At 34.7% G+C, this 17281-nt stretch overlaps 1 protein-coding gene across 3 annotated transcripts in view; it reads right to left on the bottom strand.

Annotated features, from left to right (window-relative positions):
- CKAP5 (cytoskeleton associated protein 5) overlaps positions 1-17281 on the bottom strand; it is an 89780-nt gene that overhangs the window by 46096 nt on the left and 26403 nt on the right. For 2 of the 3 annotated variants that reach the window (XM_011000653.3, XM_011000654.3), the window contains exons 2-9: positions 13170-13263; positions 12488-12681; positions 10304-10510; positions 7161-7332; positions 6529-6661; positions 6192-6292; positions 4179-4292; positions 141-245 (exon numbers count right to left, since the gene is read on the bottom strand). In XM_011000653.3, coding sequence (XP_010998955.1) covers positions 141-245; positions 4179-4292; positions 6192-6292; positions 6529-6661; positions 7161-7332; positions 10304-10510; positions 12488-12681; positions 13170-13226 — 1083 coding nt within the window. In that variant the 5' untranslated portion in view covers positions 13227-13263. The remainder of the gene's footprint in view (positions 1-140; positions 246-4178; positions 4293-6191; positions 6293-6528; positions 6662-7160; positions 7333-10303; positions 10511-12487; positions 12682-13169; positions 13264-17281) is intronic. The other variant, XM_011000656.3, reaches the window with a different exon arrangement.

Here is a 17281-nt window from a genome sequence, read left to right as displayed (position 1 = left end):
AGGAAATGACCATAAAATACTTTTTTGTATTATCTATATAAAAAGATCTAAGCCAAAGAGCTGATTTAAAGCATAAAGCAAACTAGCCTGTCATTCTTGATAATGTTGTTCATTTGTATCTAAAAAGGAATGTTACTTACATGTCCTGCATATTGTCCAAATTTCTTCCTTAGCCCAACAGCCAGGCCAGTAAGACATTTTGCTGCCAAAGCTACCAACATGACATTGGTGTCCTTTCCAACAACCTACAAAGGCAGGGAAAAAGGAAAACAAAAGAGTCACAGCCTTGTAAAAGGAAACTGAAAATGTATTCTTAAAAGAACTCTGAAAGCTATTATGTAATGGATAGCCACCTTTGTTTCCTACAAAAGAGAAAAGATTCTTCTTTGACAATTTCAAATTTGGGAACATCCCTTCATTATGTTTAGTCTCCTACCTTAAAGTTCTACCAATAAACTGTACATAAAACCATTATATCAAATTGCTAACACTCCATTGGTGGTAGTCTGGGCTGTCAGCTTTGCACAACTGTGCAGGAGGTGACTCTGATAATGGCAGAGAAGCTGGAGGCCTGCTGACTTAGCTTTGTGGCAGGGAAAGCCAAAAGACAGTGTCTCTGAAAGACACTACAGGGTAACAGCTCTAACATTTACACCTAAGAAACACCAGAAGAAATTGCTGAAGGTACGTTCAAGAAGCCCATGGGAGTTCAACTGTCATTGCAACCATTGCTCTGAGGGAGCTTCTGGCCTTGCAGCTATTTTAGTTACCTAATGATCATCAGATTTTCCTTGAGTCTCTTAGCAGTCTCCTCCAGCAATGCTTATACTACCACCCTCCTATACAGTATATCCTACAAAGCCCAGAACTCATCAAAAGTCATAGGTAGTATCTGCATCTGTGTCAATTTAGCAAGATAGTGACAATGCTTCAGTTCCTTCCTGCTAAGATTTTACTGTGGTATACTGTACAAGTCAGCTGGTGTTAAAAAGCTGCTTTACTTTTAAGTGCTCCAACCCCCTTTTCTTCCCACTCTTTTCCCAGGTAGAAGTAATGTTTCCATTCTATTTTGGATTTTATCTAATCCTTAAGATCTGGTATTCCAGAAGCAGAACACTTTCAGAATCCCTGAATTAAGGAATCCCTAATGCACAGCAAGCAAGGAAGTTCTATTTGGCACCTACATATATTCCCTATATTGCTGAGGAATAAGGATTAAGAGACTAACATGTATTAAAAACAAATTAGATGCCTTAATTTTATAGGTGCTTTATAATCCTTATTTAATTTTCACTCAAACCTTATAAAGTAGATATTACTATTATTTCAATTTTAAAATTAAAATAGAGATTAACAATGCTCAAGGTCATAGAACTAACAAATGGTAGTGCTGTGATTCAAACCTAGGTCTGCTTTGACTCCAAATGTTTCCTTTCTTTACTAAAGTGTATTTTTCGTCTAAACTCATGTTGTGGCAAATTCATTTGTCTTATGAGAAGATTAAAAAACATATATATCAACCAATACCCACAGGTAATTGGCAAAGTCAAAGAAGTTACCTGAGGGGTGTAGGGGGTGGGGTGGGAGGTGGGGGGAAGGAATCTTATAAGTGAAAGAACTATAACCCGTGAGAACAGGAAAACCAACAAAATATGCTAGGTCAGGTGACAACTCTAAAGAAGACAGTTTAATAAATAATTTCAGGAATATCATACAGACTTCAGAATGAATAATTTTTAACTACTTGCATTAAAAGAAAACAATTGGGAAATTAGCAGGATTACTTGACATAGACAACAGAGGGAAGAGACTGTTTATGGAGGGGAGAGGGATCTGTCTATACAGACCAACATAAGTCAATGTAACATAGATATGAAGTTTATTTTTGTCTACATGTAACTAAAATCAAATAGAAACTATGAAAAACAAAATGTTATGTTTCAGGTTAATTTATATTGAGGTTAACTTTTCATTGTCTTAAATATTTTAGCCACAAAATTAAGTTTCTTTTTACTTGTTTGTAGCCTATGATTAATTGCACCCACTCCACCATGTGAAGAGGAAAAGGGCCTCCTGCTACCCTAGATCACACAGAAATACACTATGTCTACCCAAATATAAAATCTATGGTCCTCTCTGTATAGAATACAGTGAGGGCTTACATTTATAGTCCTAATGCCAATGGAAATCACAGAACAGTCTTCATCTGAAAAGCTAATATCCTAAGAAAATGCACACAGAGAACATCAATTATCAGCATTCCTGATTCCAATTAACATTCCTAATCATTAGGTAAGGATAAATAAAAGCTTTTATTTGAGGTATCAAGAATTCAGTAACAGCAATATATCATGTTTCTATAAGATTCCTGATAAAAATTATATGCTAGAGCTTACAGAGAATCTGAAGCTCTCTTCAAGGTCACTAGACTCTCACTTCCTCTTAGTGCCTTCTATCCTTCCTCTTTCTTCCCAGGCTCCAGGTTGGTGAAATCTTTTTCCTAGGGCAATTTTCTTTTAGTTACAGTCAGCCCTCTGTAATTGAGGGTATGGAGGGCCAACAATACTCATTGTGGAATGCTATCTTGTATAAGGAACTTGAGCAGATTTTAGTATGGGTGAGGGCTCCTGGAACCAACCCCGTCTCCTCTACCCTCATTGATACCAAGGGATGACTGTAGTCTTGCCTGGGTCTGTGCTCGTCAAGACAGAAGACCAATGAACAATAATTTTGACAAATCACATCCCTGCCTCCAAATCCTACTTGGAGGAAGGCATAGGAAGGCTAATTATGAGAAAATACAGTCCACCCTCATTATTCATGGATTTCACATTTGCAAATTCATCTTCTCATTACAATTAACTTATAACCCCCAAATCAATACTTGAGGCACTTTCCTGGTTATTCATAGATAACCAGAGCTGGGAAAACTCTCAGTTACCTGATGTGGACTGAGATGAGACTGAACAATGCAATACTCTGCCTTCTTCTTCCAGCTTTCACACTGTAAACAAGTATCTTTTTCACGGTCTATTTACTGCTATAGTTTTTGAATTTTTGTGCTTTTTGTTGGTGCTTTCACTGTTTAAAATGCAATGCGCTAATAGGAACACTGTCTGGTGTTCCTATGTGCAAAAAAGGCTGTGATATGCCCTCCAGAGAAAATACATGTGTTAGGTAAGCTTTTTCAGGTTCTATTTCTGTTGGCTGTGAGTTTAATGTTAATGAATAATAGTATATACTGAATAAGATGTTTTCAAACAGAAAAAAACAAGATTATGTCTTGGTTAATGAAAATGTTGTGACCAGAAGGTTGCAGGACCCTAACCTTGTACCTCCCCTTAGAGTAAAGGTTCAGCATTTGCTAACTCAGTGGTTGTGGTGAATTTATAGAACATAACTACCACAGATAATGACAAATACTCTACTTACATATACATATAAAGATTAACCTCCTTCCTCCACCATTCTAATCCTCTGTAATTTCAGGCTTTTCAGAAAGCAAACAAAATGTTTTCAACCTTGTTGTATTCAAAAAGATGTCTTCAGAGTTGGTTCTTAAGCTCTGTAACTACATCCACAATTGTCTAATCTACACTTTCAGATTTCATGAAAAGCCACTACATACGAAAATATCTATCCCAGCACTCAACTCAGTTGGACCTAAGCAATACCAAAGAAGTATTTTCTTAAATATTCCTTTCTTATTTAGTACTTACTGGCTTTGTAACTGATGACATATCCCCACAGCCTGTGCTTTACATGCTGATACAATACAGTGTGGTATCACTTGCTAACTAATAAAAAAAAAACACTCTTCATATTTCACATTTGTCACATTAAATACAGCCATTTTTAAAAGCTCATTTCGTAGAATTATAAAACTGGAATATCTGGTTCTAGGTCAGCAAGATTCTCTTTTTCTTAATGTTTGTACAAGCTATCAAATAGCATATTTGAAGTCAAAGTGATGTTAAACAAAGATTGAAAATCAATACCTCTAAACTAACCTAGGACAATCATTTTAAATAACCCTTGAAAAATGCCTATAATTAAAAAATCGTTAATAGTGTTCCCTAAATGGCAGTGCAACTGTGGTAAAAAAGATGACTGATGAAGAGAAACTCAATGGCCTGGTCTGCTGCTGCGATACCAGTGCTGAAACTCCTCACATTTACCTTCTTCAGTGCTTTTACTAAATCTGCATAATCGCCTGCTTCCAGTTTGGGGTTTTTCACCAGTACTTCTACAGCTTCCAGGGCTTCTTTTCTCTCTTGCCATTTTTTTGCTTCCTACAAGTAGACATAATATGAGTCACTTGTAGAATAGAAAATAAGAAAGCAAAATAAAAGTCTATTTCTTGCATGCTACCAATTCCAAGATAGATAGATAGATAGATAGATAGATAGATAGATAGATAGATAGATAGACAGATAATTTGTTCTCAGAAACTTTCTAAAACTAGTTAGAAATCAAAATTACAAAACTGGGTAGCCAATCAGAATGCTTTATTCATATACACAAAATTTTGTTCATATATAAAAGTATTTTTATAACATTTCATAATCCTAATGTTCTACAATAAGTAAACAGAATGAGGTGCCATAGACTTTCCCTCTCATTTTCTAGGTAAACGTTAAGAATGCTCTAAACAGAAAACATTGATATAAAGCATTTCTAGCATATCTCACAGTGGCACAGCTACTGGAGAGAGGAATTTCCACATTGACAACATTAGAAAGACCAGAAAAGAACAATCATACAATCAACAACCAAAATTGTTCTAATCTGGGTATTAGTTTTCCAGATTGTAGGTATAATACTAATCCTTCTGTTTTGTGGCCATAAAGTAGAGTATGCTTCACCAGAAGTCAAGCAATCATTCAATAACTTGAATACCCATGGTTTAAAAGAACTGAGGATACAAAGAAGACGACAAACCCATCACCTTGGAGGAGAAAATAGTTCAATTCAATTTATCAAATATTTATTTGTTAATGAGAATATAAGAAGACACTGAAGGAGCTGAAAGCAGATAGGAAGATCTTCAACAAATAACTACCAGGTCATGATCACTGTGAAAGCAGAAGTACAAGCTGCTTTGGTAATACAGCAAGAGGACTTACGCCAATTTAGGCTGTCAGGTAAGATCTACCCTCAAAAGTGATGCTTAAGGTGAGATCTAGAGGATGAAAAGATAGTATGAGGTAAATGTGGGTAGAAGAATGTTATAAAGCAGAAAGAACAGCATATGTTAAGGCCCAGAGTTTAGTCAGGTGGGGAATAAAAGTTTGGCGCATTTGATACTGGGAGAAGTTCATTATGACTGGAGCAGGGAGAGTGAGAGCGATTAGAGACGCGGCTGGAAGGTAAGCAAGGGCCTGAAAGGTGCCACAGATGACCTCAATGGCTACAGTATGATTTCAGACATCATCTTAAAACCCATGAAAGCCACTGAAGGATTTTAACGAGGCAATAATATGGGAAGATTAACATTTTCAAAAATGACACCTCTATATTGTAGAATATGATGGGAAGGAGACAAGAGCCTACTGGGAGTCTTGCAAGAAGACTACTGCAGCATATAAGGCAAGAGCTGATTGTAGCGGTTGGGATAAGACTTTCTAAACTGGTGATAATTTTGTCTCGGGGTACATTTGGCAAAGTCCAGAGACATTTTTGATTGTCATGACTTGGAGGAATGATAATACTAATGTCTGGTGGGGGAAAGGTCAGAGATGCTGCTAAACATCCTACAAGGCACAAGACAACCCCTTAAAATAAAGAAATACCTGGCAAAAAAGGTCAGCAGTGCCAAGGCGAAGAAAGCCTGGGGTATAAAGAAAGAAAAAAGAAAGAGAGAGACACCGTGGGGTAGAGAAAGAAACTCTAGGGATGGAGAAAGGGGGATGAATTTGACAGATACTTAAAGGTAAAAACCAGAAACAATGAGGAAAAGAGGATAAGTGAAAAATAATGTCTGAGTTTCTGGCAAGACGTGAAAAAAAGTGCTCAAGTGGGTACATATACAAGGCAGTATGGGAACAAAGAAGAAATGTCTGACTCACTTCATTAGGGAAGATACGGGGTGCAAGAGGGTGCACCAGGAAAAGGGTTAGCAGAGCATTCTCTAATTATATTCAAGTGATTATTTAAAATGAAATAAATGAAAGAAGTTTACCATTACTTACAATTTTGTCATAAAAGTCTTTCGGAAGTTTGGAAAGAATTTCTACTGCTTCCAAAAGCTCATAAGCATCTATCTGTGGTACCTCATCACCATCATCACCACCTTCCAGAAGGAAAACAAAACAAACTTTAAAAATGGATGAAATGGTTTTACTTATCAAACAGTTATCAGTTATCTTTTCATACCCCTGCTGAAATCTTGATACAGGAAGGAACAGAGTTATTAATCCTATGAACAACTTATGTTTTATTAAATGGCAGTCCTATAAAATGTGCCCTGTGAACACAGATTCTTGTGACAGAGCCATTCTTGCTCATTTTTATAGAAACCAGTCTTACCTCCCTCAGCATCTCCACCAGCAGACTGCTGCTGTTCCAATTTAGCTTCTAGTTCTTGCTGGGAACGCAAAAACCTACTTGGTTTGGGAGCACCTGTTGGTAGTTTGACCCATTCTTCTTCTAGTTCTTTCAACTGCAAATATCATAAAATATTTTAAAAATATATCTATATCTCTGCTATTAGAGAACATATTTATATTTACAAATATATTGCAACCCTATTTCTTATTTACGTGTATTATTATATACATTTTTTAGAACACTCTCATTAGTTAATGAATTCAGATATATTTGCACATATAATGTCTCCAAAACCAATTCAAATTAAAAAAACAGACAGAATGCATTTTGTCTAAATGGATATTAAGTCCTGCCACCCAACAGTATTGTAAAAGGATCTCGTAAACTGCTGTAGATTCAAGTCCATACTTAACATACTGGCATCACTGAATGCACAGCATTTAACTTGAGAGGACAAAGAAACAGCAGAAACAGGTATGCTCTGAAAACAATGATTTCAAAATTAAGAATGAAAAATAATTATTTGTAAGGACAGAATGTCAACAAGGACAGGTAGGAAATATCTTCATATTAACCTTATACAAAGATAACCAAAAGACTTTGTGCCTCACCTGGACAGAGTTTATATTTTGTAATGGGGGTCTCAGAGCATCTCGAATCCATCTATAAATCTCCACAGCAATTAGTTTGGCTTCATCTCGAACAGCCTTCTCTCGGGACTCAAAGAGTTTTGGCAACACTTTGATAATTGGCTTCAGTAAGATGATTTTGGAACCAAATTCACTAGAAGTAAAAATTGGAAAACAAAAATTGTCAACATGCAATATGCTTGGGTAAAGTGTTAGATTGAATTCACTCAAATATAGTTCCGTATCTATATATTAATAGAGAGATAATAGGTTAATTTTTTTTTAAGAAAAAAGAAAAAAGGAGCTTATAACAATATCTATGCTTAGATGTTTTCCAAGAATATTATTTAATGCCCAGAATGCAAAATATTACCATTTTAAAACTAACTTTTGAGGTACCAGACTTGGAATTAGTCAAATGCAAGAAAAATCCAACACTGTAATATCTTAAATATGTATGTATATACATATAAAAGTTTACAATATGAACAAATCAATTTATAAATACTTAGATGGTGAAATCTACTAGTAATAAACTTTTATTAGCTCTTCTATGTAATTATGGTGATTCACACCACTTGACAGATCACTAATCCCGGCAGTGTGTGCTTTATTCCTAACTTCAAAGCTATCACACTGTAACTTTAGGTGACTTAAATCTCTTTGCTTCAGTTTTCTATGGAGAAAACAGCAGCATTCTGACTTCTTTTAAAAAGGAAGTACAGGGAACCCTGGTGTAAACTATGAATTCTGAGTGACAACGATGTACTATCGTCAACGAACATAGGTTCACTGATTGTAACAAATGTACCACAGTGGTGTGAGACGTCAATAGTTGCGGAAGATATGCATGGAGAAGTGGGCAGGGGTGTATTTTCCACTCAATTTTGCTATGAATCTAAAACTGCTCTAAAAAAAATAAGGCTGACTCTTAAAAAAAAAAAAGGTAGTGTATTTAACATTATATATCTGTCACTTTTTACATTTTTAAGTTCCCAAATGGTCAAATATAGCTTTCTGGTTCACTGCTAACATTTCTGAATAAGAAATTCTGGGGCAAGAGATTCAGTTATGAAAGAACACTGACATTGTGTAGAAGGATCCATAAATATTATTTATCTATTATCTAATGTACACAGATTTATCTCACGTACACAAAAGAAACAAAATTTTTTAGTAATAGCTACTGACGAACAGATTAAAGGACACTGTAAAAATACTCTCCGTAGAAAGTGGTATTTAACAAATACCAGGTTGTGTAAATAGTTCAAATGTAGCTATCATAACATGAAAATAAACTAAATGATCTCCAAGATTTCCTCTAAAATCTCTTTTAATAGAAAAAAATATTCTAACTTGGCTCACCAAACCTTTAAGACTAAAGGAAAAAATAAGAACTTATGGTGATGATAAACCGTTCTGTTTCGGGATATTTATCATGGTGTCTGGAGAACCTAACAACTGGGACCTCTTAATTCTCCTTTATATTACTACTATTTCATCTGATTTTTGTTTGTTGGTTTGTTTTACTATCCTGGCCTATTTCTGAAAGAAATTAAAAAAACAAACAGATGGAGCAGGTCCACATGGAAAATAGATACAACACAAAACCTAATCTTGATATTATACATATTACTATAAGAAAAATTAAAAAAGAGAGTTCTAGAAGCCCATTTTAGGGGCCACAGAACATTTCTGGTCTCCTGAAGCTATCACTAACATAGATAGCTTGAGGAAGCTCTGGAAGTGAGGAATGAACAGTTCGATCTCAAGATTCTTGAAGGTCCCAGATAGCTATCTAGTTCCACCACAGATTCTGAGACGCTCTAGGACAAATAAAGAACTACACAGGGATGGGACTAAACAACAACCTCTATAAGGAAGACATAAGAATATACCTAACTTGTTCTTTTTCTACGCTTATTCTACAAGTCAGCTTAAAAATGAAATAGCCAGAGTTTACAGAATTCCAGATAAGAAATTCCTAATTTGAAGGCAGAATATAGTATATGTTTTTATTAAGAAGTCCATTATTAAGGACAGAAAAGATCTACAAAGAAAAGTGGCCTTGATAATGCAGTCAATTCACTAAATTTCTAAGATGACAGAATGAGCACACTATTTACTCACCAAAATACATGCCTATTACACTACAGTAGGCTAGGAAAAAGGAAAAAGTTATCACAAAGGAATCTAAATGAAAGTCAAATTTTATAAAAGAACATTATGAACCAAGCAAAAGACAATGTAAAAGTTTAAAGACTTATAAACTGAAGATAGTTTAACAAAATTTAAGAACGTTTATACTTTCACGTATGATAAACACCAAAGAAAACATATTCTCCAATAAGCAGGTCATACAGAAAATCACAAGAGAGCTGAGTTGGGACAGTCTTCACTCCAGTAGATCACACATTTAGGATTTCACTAGAGCTGCTTTCTAAAGTGTCTCACGTGGATAGTACTGGGGACAGGGTATTGGATTAGAAGGACTGCCAAACCAGGACAAACTAGTGGTTTGTCTAATTCAGATTTCCATAGAAAATTACAGCCGCTTGTGCCTGAAAGAGATCCCATTCATGAAAAACTTCACTGCCAAACAACAAGAAATTCTAGGGTTGAAAATAACTTATTACATAAGAGTAAAAGTTATTTTCTACTTCTGTTGCTATGCTTCTGTTTAAAGGCATACAGCATTTGCTTCTGTTTTAAAAAGCATCTAAACAAAGGTTTGTTTTGGCCAACAAACTGTGTCTTTAGTCAACATTTCAAAGTACAAGTTTATGCTTGAGGATAACAAGAGAAAAAGAGGTGCTTAAATACCCTGAGGAGTGCTCTTCTATGAAAAGGTCAATTCATAATCTGGTATCAGGTCAGAAATATCCCCTGCTCATGTTCATTAGAAAGAGATTTAGGTAAAAAACTATGAAACACACTTGAAGGTTAAATTACTGAATACAAAGTGCCACGCTTGAGGAATGGCTTTAGCTTTTCCAGGTCACTTTCTTGGCTGGTGTGGCCTGTCAAATCAAGCCCAGCAGTTTTCATTTCTAATTAAACTAGGAACCCAAACTCAATTGAGATATTCTAGTTAAAAGAACTAAAGCAAAAAGAAAAGGTCTTACCTTAAGGCTTTCCTCAGTGTCTCTATACAGGCCACTATGATCTTGGGGTTCTTATTGTCCAGGCCTTTCAGGAGCTCTTCTTGCACAGCCTCTCCTTTCTCAATCTCTATGTACATTAGACAAATCTCAATGCCTAGCTCCTTGGCTTTGGCTTTGGGTTGGTTGAACACTTTACTTACAACACCTGATACAACTTCTCCTGTGGTTCTGTAATATAGATTACAAACAACAACAACCACATCCATAAAAACACTCTTTAGTAGAAAAAGCTGGAAAAGGTCATGGAAAGTGGGGGAAACAAATACTTTTTTATATGCTTAGAAATAAAGTAAATGAGTCTGATTTTAAAATATATGTTCAAGAACATTAAAAAAAAAAAACCTTAAGCAAACCATAAAAGTTTAAGACATGTCACACCAGACAACAACACAGAACCATAGTGTCTATTTACACATATAAGAAATTTAAACAAGAAAGTAAAAATCCCTTGAAATCCCACTACCCAGAGAAAACTACTTTCAACTTTTTAGTATCCATCCTTTCAGATTTTTCTATATGCACAGTTAGATATATAGATAAATTTTAGAAAAATAAGATTATAGAGTTCTTAAAATATTTTTCAAAAAAGCAAAAAATCATTTAAAACACTTCTTAGGACAAGAGAATTTCTTCACAGAGGGAACGGATATGTACCTTTAATAACAGAAGGCTGTCCCTGACTGCTTGGCAAGACTTTACAGAACTTTATTGCTTTGAGTCTCTTCTAAATTAATTATAACCTGTACTACAAACCAGCATTTGTCAAAAAAGTTTCTAGTACTAGGAAAAAAAAGAAATTAAAAGCAATGGTCTCACTAATGAATGGCAAGGGAAACTCAGTGATGCTGGTTAACAACTGTCAAATTAATGACTGTCCTTCTTGGTATAAATTTTGAGGTTGGAGTCAAGTACAGTTAGCTCTCCACATTGGTGGGTTCCTCATCTATGGATCCAACTAAATTCTGATACAAAATACTTGGAAAAAAACAAGTTTATACTGTATAGCACAGGGAACGATACTGAATATCTTGCAGTAACCTATAATGAAAAAGAATATGAAAACGAATATATGTATGTATATGTATGGCTGAACTATTATGTTGTACACCAGGAATTGACACAACATTGTAAATTGACTATACTTCAATTAAAAAGCAAATTTGGGGAAAAAAAATTCCAGAAAGTTCCAAAAAGCAAAACTTGAATTTGACACACAACCAGCAATTATTTACACATCACTTACATTGTATTTACAATTATTTACATATCATTTACATTACATTAGATATTGAGAATAAACTAGAGATGATTTAAAGTAAACAGCAGGATGTATGTAGGTTATATGCAAATACTAGGCCATTTTATATAAGGGACTTAAGAATTTTGCTAGCCTTGGGGGTGTGGGTGGGGGCTTTTGTCCTTTAACAAATTCCTCTGTAGATACGGAGGGATGGCTGTATCTATTTCTTATGGGATTAAAGAAAAGGATCCCCCAACTCCCCCTTTTTTTTTTTTTTTTTGGTTTGGAGGGCTCCTTTCAATGACAAAGACCAGCAATAGAAAAATCAAGTTCATGAGGTATGGGAGACTGGGGTGACTAGAAACCCACAGCTTAAGTCAAATAAGCCAGGAATTACAGAGACTGCTTAGTTAGCATTATCTCTCCTAAGAGACAAAAATGCCTATGATCACAGAGAGAAAGATGTGACTGGAAACTCTGTAGAAAAAGACTTTAGTAATGCCCAAATGTTTTCAGTGAAATTCTGATGCCTTTGCTACCAACCTCAGTTTCTTCTAAAGGTTACTAAAGATTTTCCCCTCTTAGTTTAGAATAATTCCCATGCAAAGGTCTCAAAAGGAAAATTACTTGCTCATTAAACCTTACAGTAAAAACTCAAGATCTGATTTCTCATTTGCTCCCTTTTAGAAATCTCATGTACCACTTAAACTTCTGAGAGCAAATAAAGATTGAATAAAAAACATGAAAAAAAATCAAGGAGCTATGAAAGTTAAGAAATGATTATCTTCTAAAAGATATCTATCTGATTATCTGTCTGAGCACAATGATCCATAAATATACATAAATTAATTCCTGTAGCACCAGACAGGAGTTTTTACCAGAATAGTTGGAAAGAAACTACTTACTTTCCCGCTACATGGGCATTTTCAACATAAACAAGTGCAGCTTCTAACCCTTTCAGCTGAACCACTGCATTGGAATCAGTCACAAATTTTTTGATCAATCCTAAAAATTTGGACCATTCTGGGCTCTTTTCATCCTTTATTTTCTGGAAGATCTTCAGGGCTTCTTCATACCCACTTAACCTTGCTTTCCACAGCTAAAAAAAAAAAAAAGTATTTTGACACAAAACAAAATTTAATGATATTATTATCTACCCTTAATGGCAGGGTAGGGGGAACGACTAACTTATACTAGGTAATTTGAACAAAGGACTCCAGATTAGAAACGAAAAAGGAGTTTAAGAAATCCAGATGGTTTTCAAAACAGATTAACTAATAAACATTTTCTTATAAGTGTTTTAATATTTATGATATTCTGCCAAGGCCTTCTAGAATTCGTTACAGGCCACTATGAATGTATCTCACTTTATATCCAAGTATTAGTTATTACTTCTTTGTAATATGGCATTAAAGATGTAACAATTCAAACATGAGAAATTTTCCTGCTGAAACTGCCCAATTCCCGAAGTATGCTGTTTTTCAGTTGTATTGTATAATCATTAGGCAGCTTTATACTACACCATATGTATAACTGCTGACAAAACAAGCCAATGACACTGAAATGTGAGTTCCAGAAAAGTCTTACCTTGTGTTCACATTTCTGATCAACCGGCAGTTTCATCCACTCACTGTCATCTCCCATTGTGCTTCCAGTTTCTCCTTAGAATTAAGAGTAATTCCTGGTCAGACAAAAATCGGTATCTATTAACTCTAGCAAGCAAGATTTCTCTTAAGAAAAATTGACTTTTCTGAGATTACTATTTTACCATGCATACACCAATGAGAGTAAAAAAGTTCATTTTGTTGGTCAAATGCCCATTTAATTCCATTAATAGAACATTTAAAAAGTAAAGTAAATGAAAGTCAATCAAAAATTTACCTTTTTTTTAAAAAAAAAAAATGCTTATATATTTTCCCAAATGAGGACTTCTTAGATATATGACAAAGCTAGAACAAAATGGAAAAGCTGAGCTACTTGGCCTATTAAAAGGGCAGGAAAAAAGTTTCAAAAAAAGTCATACTTTTAACCTAAAATTCCATATAGAAAATAATCAACATGGAAAGAATCTCGATGTTACCCAGTTCTCTACCTAATTCTGGTAAATAAATACGCTTACATAAACTAGCAACAAATTAAATCCCTGAATAACTATTCCTTCATAAACATTAAACCATTTTTCAGTTAGTGAGGTTTAAGTCAACATTCCTTTAACAACTTAACAATTTCATAACACCTTTTTTCCTGATTATAAAAGTAATGTATGTTAGCTGTAGAAAGCCTGAAAAGCATAGAGAATACATAAGGAAGGAAAGTATTAAAACACAATTTCACTATCAATTAGTAACCATGATGAACACTGAAGTGTGTATATACTTGAAATCCTTCCAGGTTTTTTCCAATGCACATATAGTGTATAAATTATATGAAAAAGGGCTAATCCTCTTGTAATTTTTTTCTTACACGGCCATAAACATTTCACCATATTTAAAGGTTGCATAGCACTCCATTTTATGAATGTACCATAATCATCAATCCTAACATAGGGCAATTAAATTGTTTCAAATTTTTCAATATTATACATAACATAAAAGCTATCTTGCTTATCTCTCCATCTCCAGTCCTGGTCTGACATAAAATATATCTTCAATAAATATTTGTTGAATGAAAATATACCTTGATAGTTTCTGCTATGAATCAGGCACTGTGTAAAGTACTTTTTAAACATGTTGCTTCATTATACTAATAACAACTACCTGAAAGGTATTCTCCCCACCTTACACACTAGACTCACAAAGATTAAGTAATTTGCCCAAAACAACAAAGCTAGCAAGCAGTGAGATCAAACTAAGATTTCAAAGTCTGTGTCTCTGCCTTTACAACTTGTTGCCTCTCATCAAAATGTAGGAAGTATTCCAGGGAAAGTTATTAGAGACTGAATTGTAAAAGTTTACTAGAGTAAATGGAACTTTCATTAAGACTTCTCTTCAAAATCCCCACGACTCAGTGAAACAACAATGTGTTTTACAGTAGGAGTCAAACCTTAACAGAGAAAACCTTTCAGGGTTTGATTTGGACTACTTTCCAGCCTTACTCTATACCCCCTTACTTTTCTTGTAGCATTTCATACTTTAGCCTTCCTGAACTTTTAGGAACTCTAGTACGGCAATAGTGAGAGATGAAATAGTACAACAGTGTGGAAAACACTAAGGCAATTATTCAAATTGAAGATGCACATACTCTACTATCCAGCAACTCCACGCCTAAGTAAATACCCTAGAAATTGATGCCAACTGCACCAGAAAACCTATATGAGGATACTCATAGCAATGTTGTTTATAGAAGTCAAAAGCTGCAAACACTTCACAAGTTTATCAAAGAGAGAAGGAATAAATAGTGGTATATTCAAGAGTGTAATATTATACAGCAACTAAAATGAATGAACTATGCAATGCTTCTCAAACTCTATTGTGATGGATCAATTTTTTTTTAATTTCAAGTAACTGTACACTGATATGTTTGAAAAATACTATAAAAAATTTATTAGATCTATGTATTTTTAAAATTCCCCAAGTGAATCCAAAATAGTCTAGTCACTATGTAAAACAATTGGTGGTTGTTTAAAAAGTTATGATATGGCCCTGCAATTCCATTCCTGGGTATACACCTAAAAGAACTGAAAGCAGGTACTCCAACAAATACATGTACATGCATATTCATGGCAGCACTATTCGAATTGGCCAAAAGTCAGTCCAAGTGTCCATCAGTGGATGAATAAACTGTGGTATGTACTGCAATGGACTATTACTCAGCCATAAATGGGAATGAAGTAGTTACTTTTGATACATGCTACAACATGGATGAACTTCACCAACACAATGCTAAGTGAAGGAAGCCAAACACAAAAGGTCCCATATTGTATGATTCCATTTATAGGAAATATCGGGGATAGATCAATCCATAAAGATAGAATGCAGACTAGTGGTTGCCAGGGGTTGGGGAGACAGGGGGAATGGAGAGGAACTGCTTAACGGGTAAAGAGTTTTACTGTGATATGATGGAAATGTTACTGTTCTGGAACTAGACAGATATGGTGGTTGCACAACATTGTGAATATATAAAATGCCATTGAACTGTTCACTTTAAAATGGTTAGTTTTATGTTACGTGAATTTCACCTCAATAAAAATTTTTTAAGTTCCCAGGTGATTCTAATGTGCAACCTTTAATGTTACTTTCTTGGCACAAGTTTGAGCTGCAAAAGCAATCTTTCCCATCTTAGTGTTTTTCAAAGAGAAACAGTCAATGAAAGCTTTAAAACACTTTCCAACTCAGAGAAATGTGAACAATAATATTCGATTGTTGGTATTCTATGAGTTCACTACAATACTTCTTTTTTATTGTTGGTTACTTTTAGAAACGTGAAGAAAAAAATGTTGTCCAACCTAACTGCCTCATATAAAATACAGATGCCACTGTGCAATACTTCCTGAAATGGCTTCTACTACTTCATAGCCTGAGTTTTAAAAAATTGGTGTTCATGATTTTGCTGCTTTCCATTCAAAGTTTTGCTTCACACCCACTGAAACAATGAATACAGTGTTTTATGTATATATATGTGACACTGAGAACTAGTGCTCTGTCTTTATCTTTTTCCAGGATTGATATACCAAGAAAAAATCAACTTCATTAATTTTTCCCATAATTATTTTAATTAAAAAAATTTTTTTACACATATAAGAAAAAAATCTGTTACGAAGCATTATAAGAAAATAGACATGTTGACCTACTACCTAATCTAAAAATTAGAATACACCAATATTATTACTGCACTTGTGCATTTCTTTCCTACCCCATCCTTCTTTCCACAGAAGAACTTCCCTGAAGTTCGTTTAGTTCTATGCTGTAGTCAGTCACACATTCCTAAACAAAATTAACTGTGCTTGTTTGTGAGCCTTAGAAAATTATACTGTTGCAGTCTTCCATAACTTGCTTTTTTCATTCAATATTTCATTTGTAAAATTCATCCATGTGGTATACTATAGTTCAAAGCTATTCGAAGTGTGGTCTACAGACTTGTGCTGGCTCACAGACTTAGCATTCAGAGATAAGTATAGAAAGAGGTAAGCGTTTAGAGACTGCCATAGCATCTATTCTAACTTCTTTTACTATAGTGATGGGAGGGATTAAAAAAAAGTTCAGGAAGGCTAAAGTATGAAATGCTACAAGAAAAGTAAGACGGTATAGAGTAAGGCTGGAAAGTAGTCCAGATCAGACCCTGAAAGGTTTTGTAAGCAATGTTAAGAAATTTTGACTTTACCCAAAGGTAGAAGGAGACTTTGAAGGACTTAAGTAGGAGAATTTCATATGCTATGAAATTTGCATTTTTCAGAGACTATATAATGTAAAATTAAAAGCAATCTAAAAAATGTCTTGGAAGGCAGTAACAGTGGAGGTAAATCAGTTAGAAAGCTGTAATCTAAACGAAGGATGATGATGGCCTGAAACTAAGAGTAGTAGCAATGCAAGTGAAGAAAAGGGGACGGATTTTAGAGATATAAGGAATGTCAAAGACTGCCCTTATTGAGTAAATGCAGAAGAGGTGTAAGACAGGGATGAAGATGAAATTTTGGATAAGGTGAGTTTGAGATGTGTACTAGACAAGGGTAGAAGTGAGCAGCAGTTGGAGATTCAAGCCTG

The sequence above is a fragment of the Camelus dromedarius genome, chromosome 12 (assembly GCF_036321535.1).
Source record: "Camelus dromedarius isolate mCamDro1 chromosome 12, mCamDro1.pat, whole genome shotgun sequence".
Taxonomy (NCBI): Eukaryota; Metazoa; Chordata; class Mammalia; order Artiodactyla; family Camelidae; genus Camelus; species Camelus dromedarius.
This window is presented reverse-complemented; position numbering and strand designations above follow the sequence as displayed.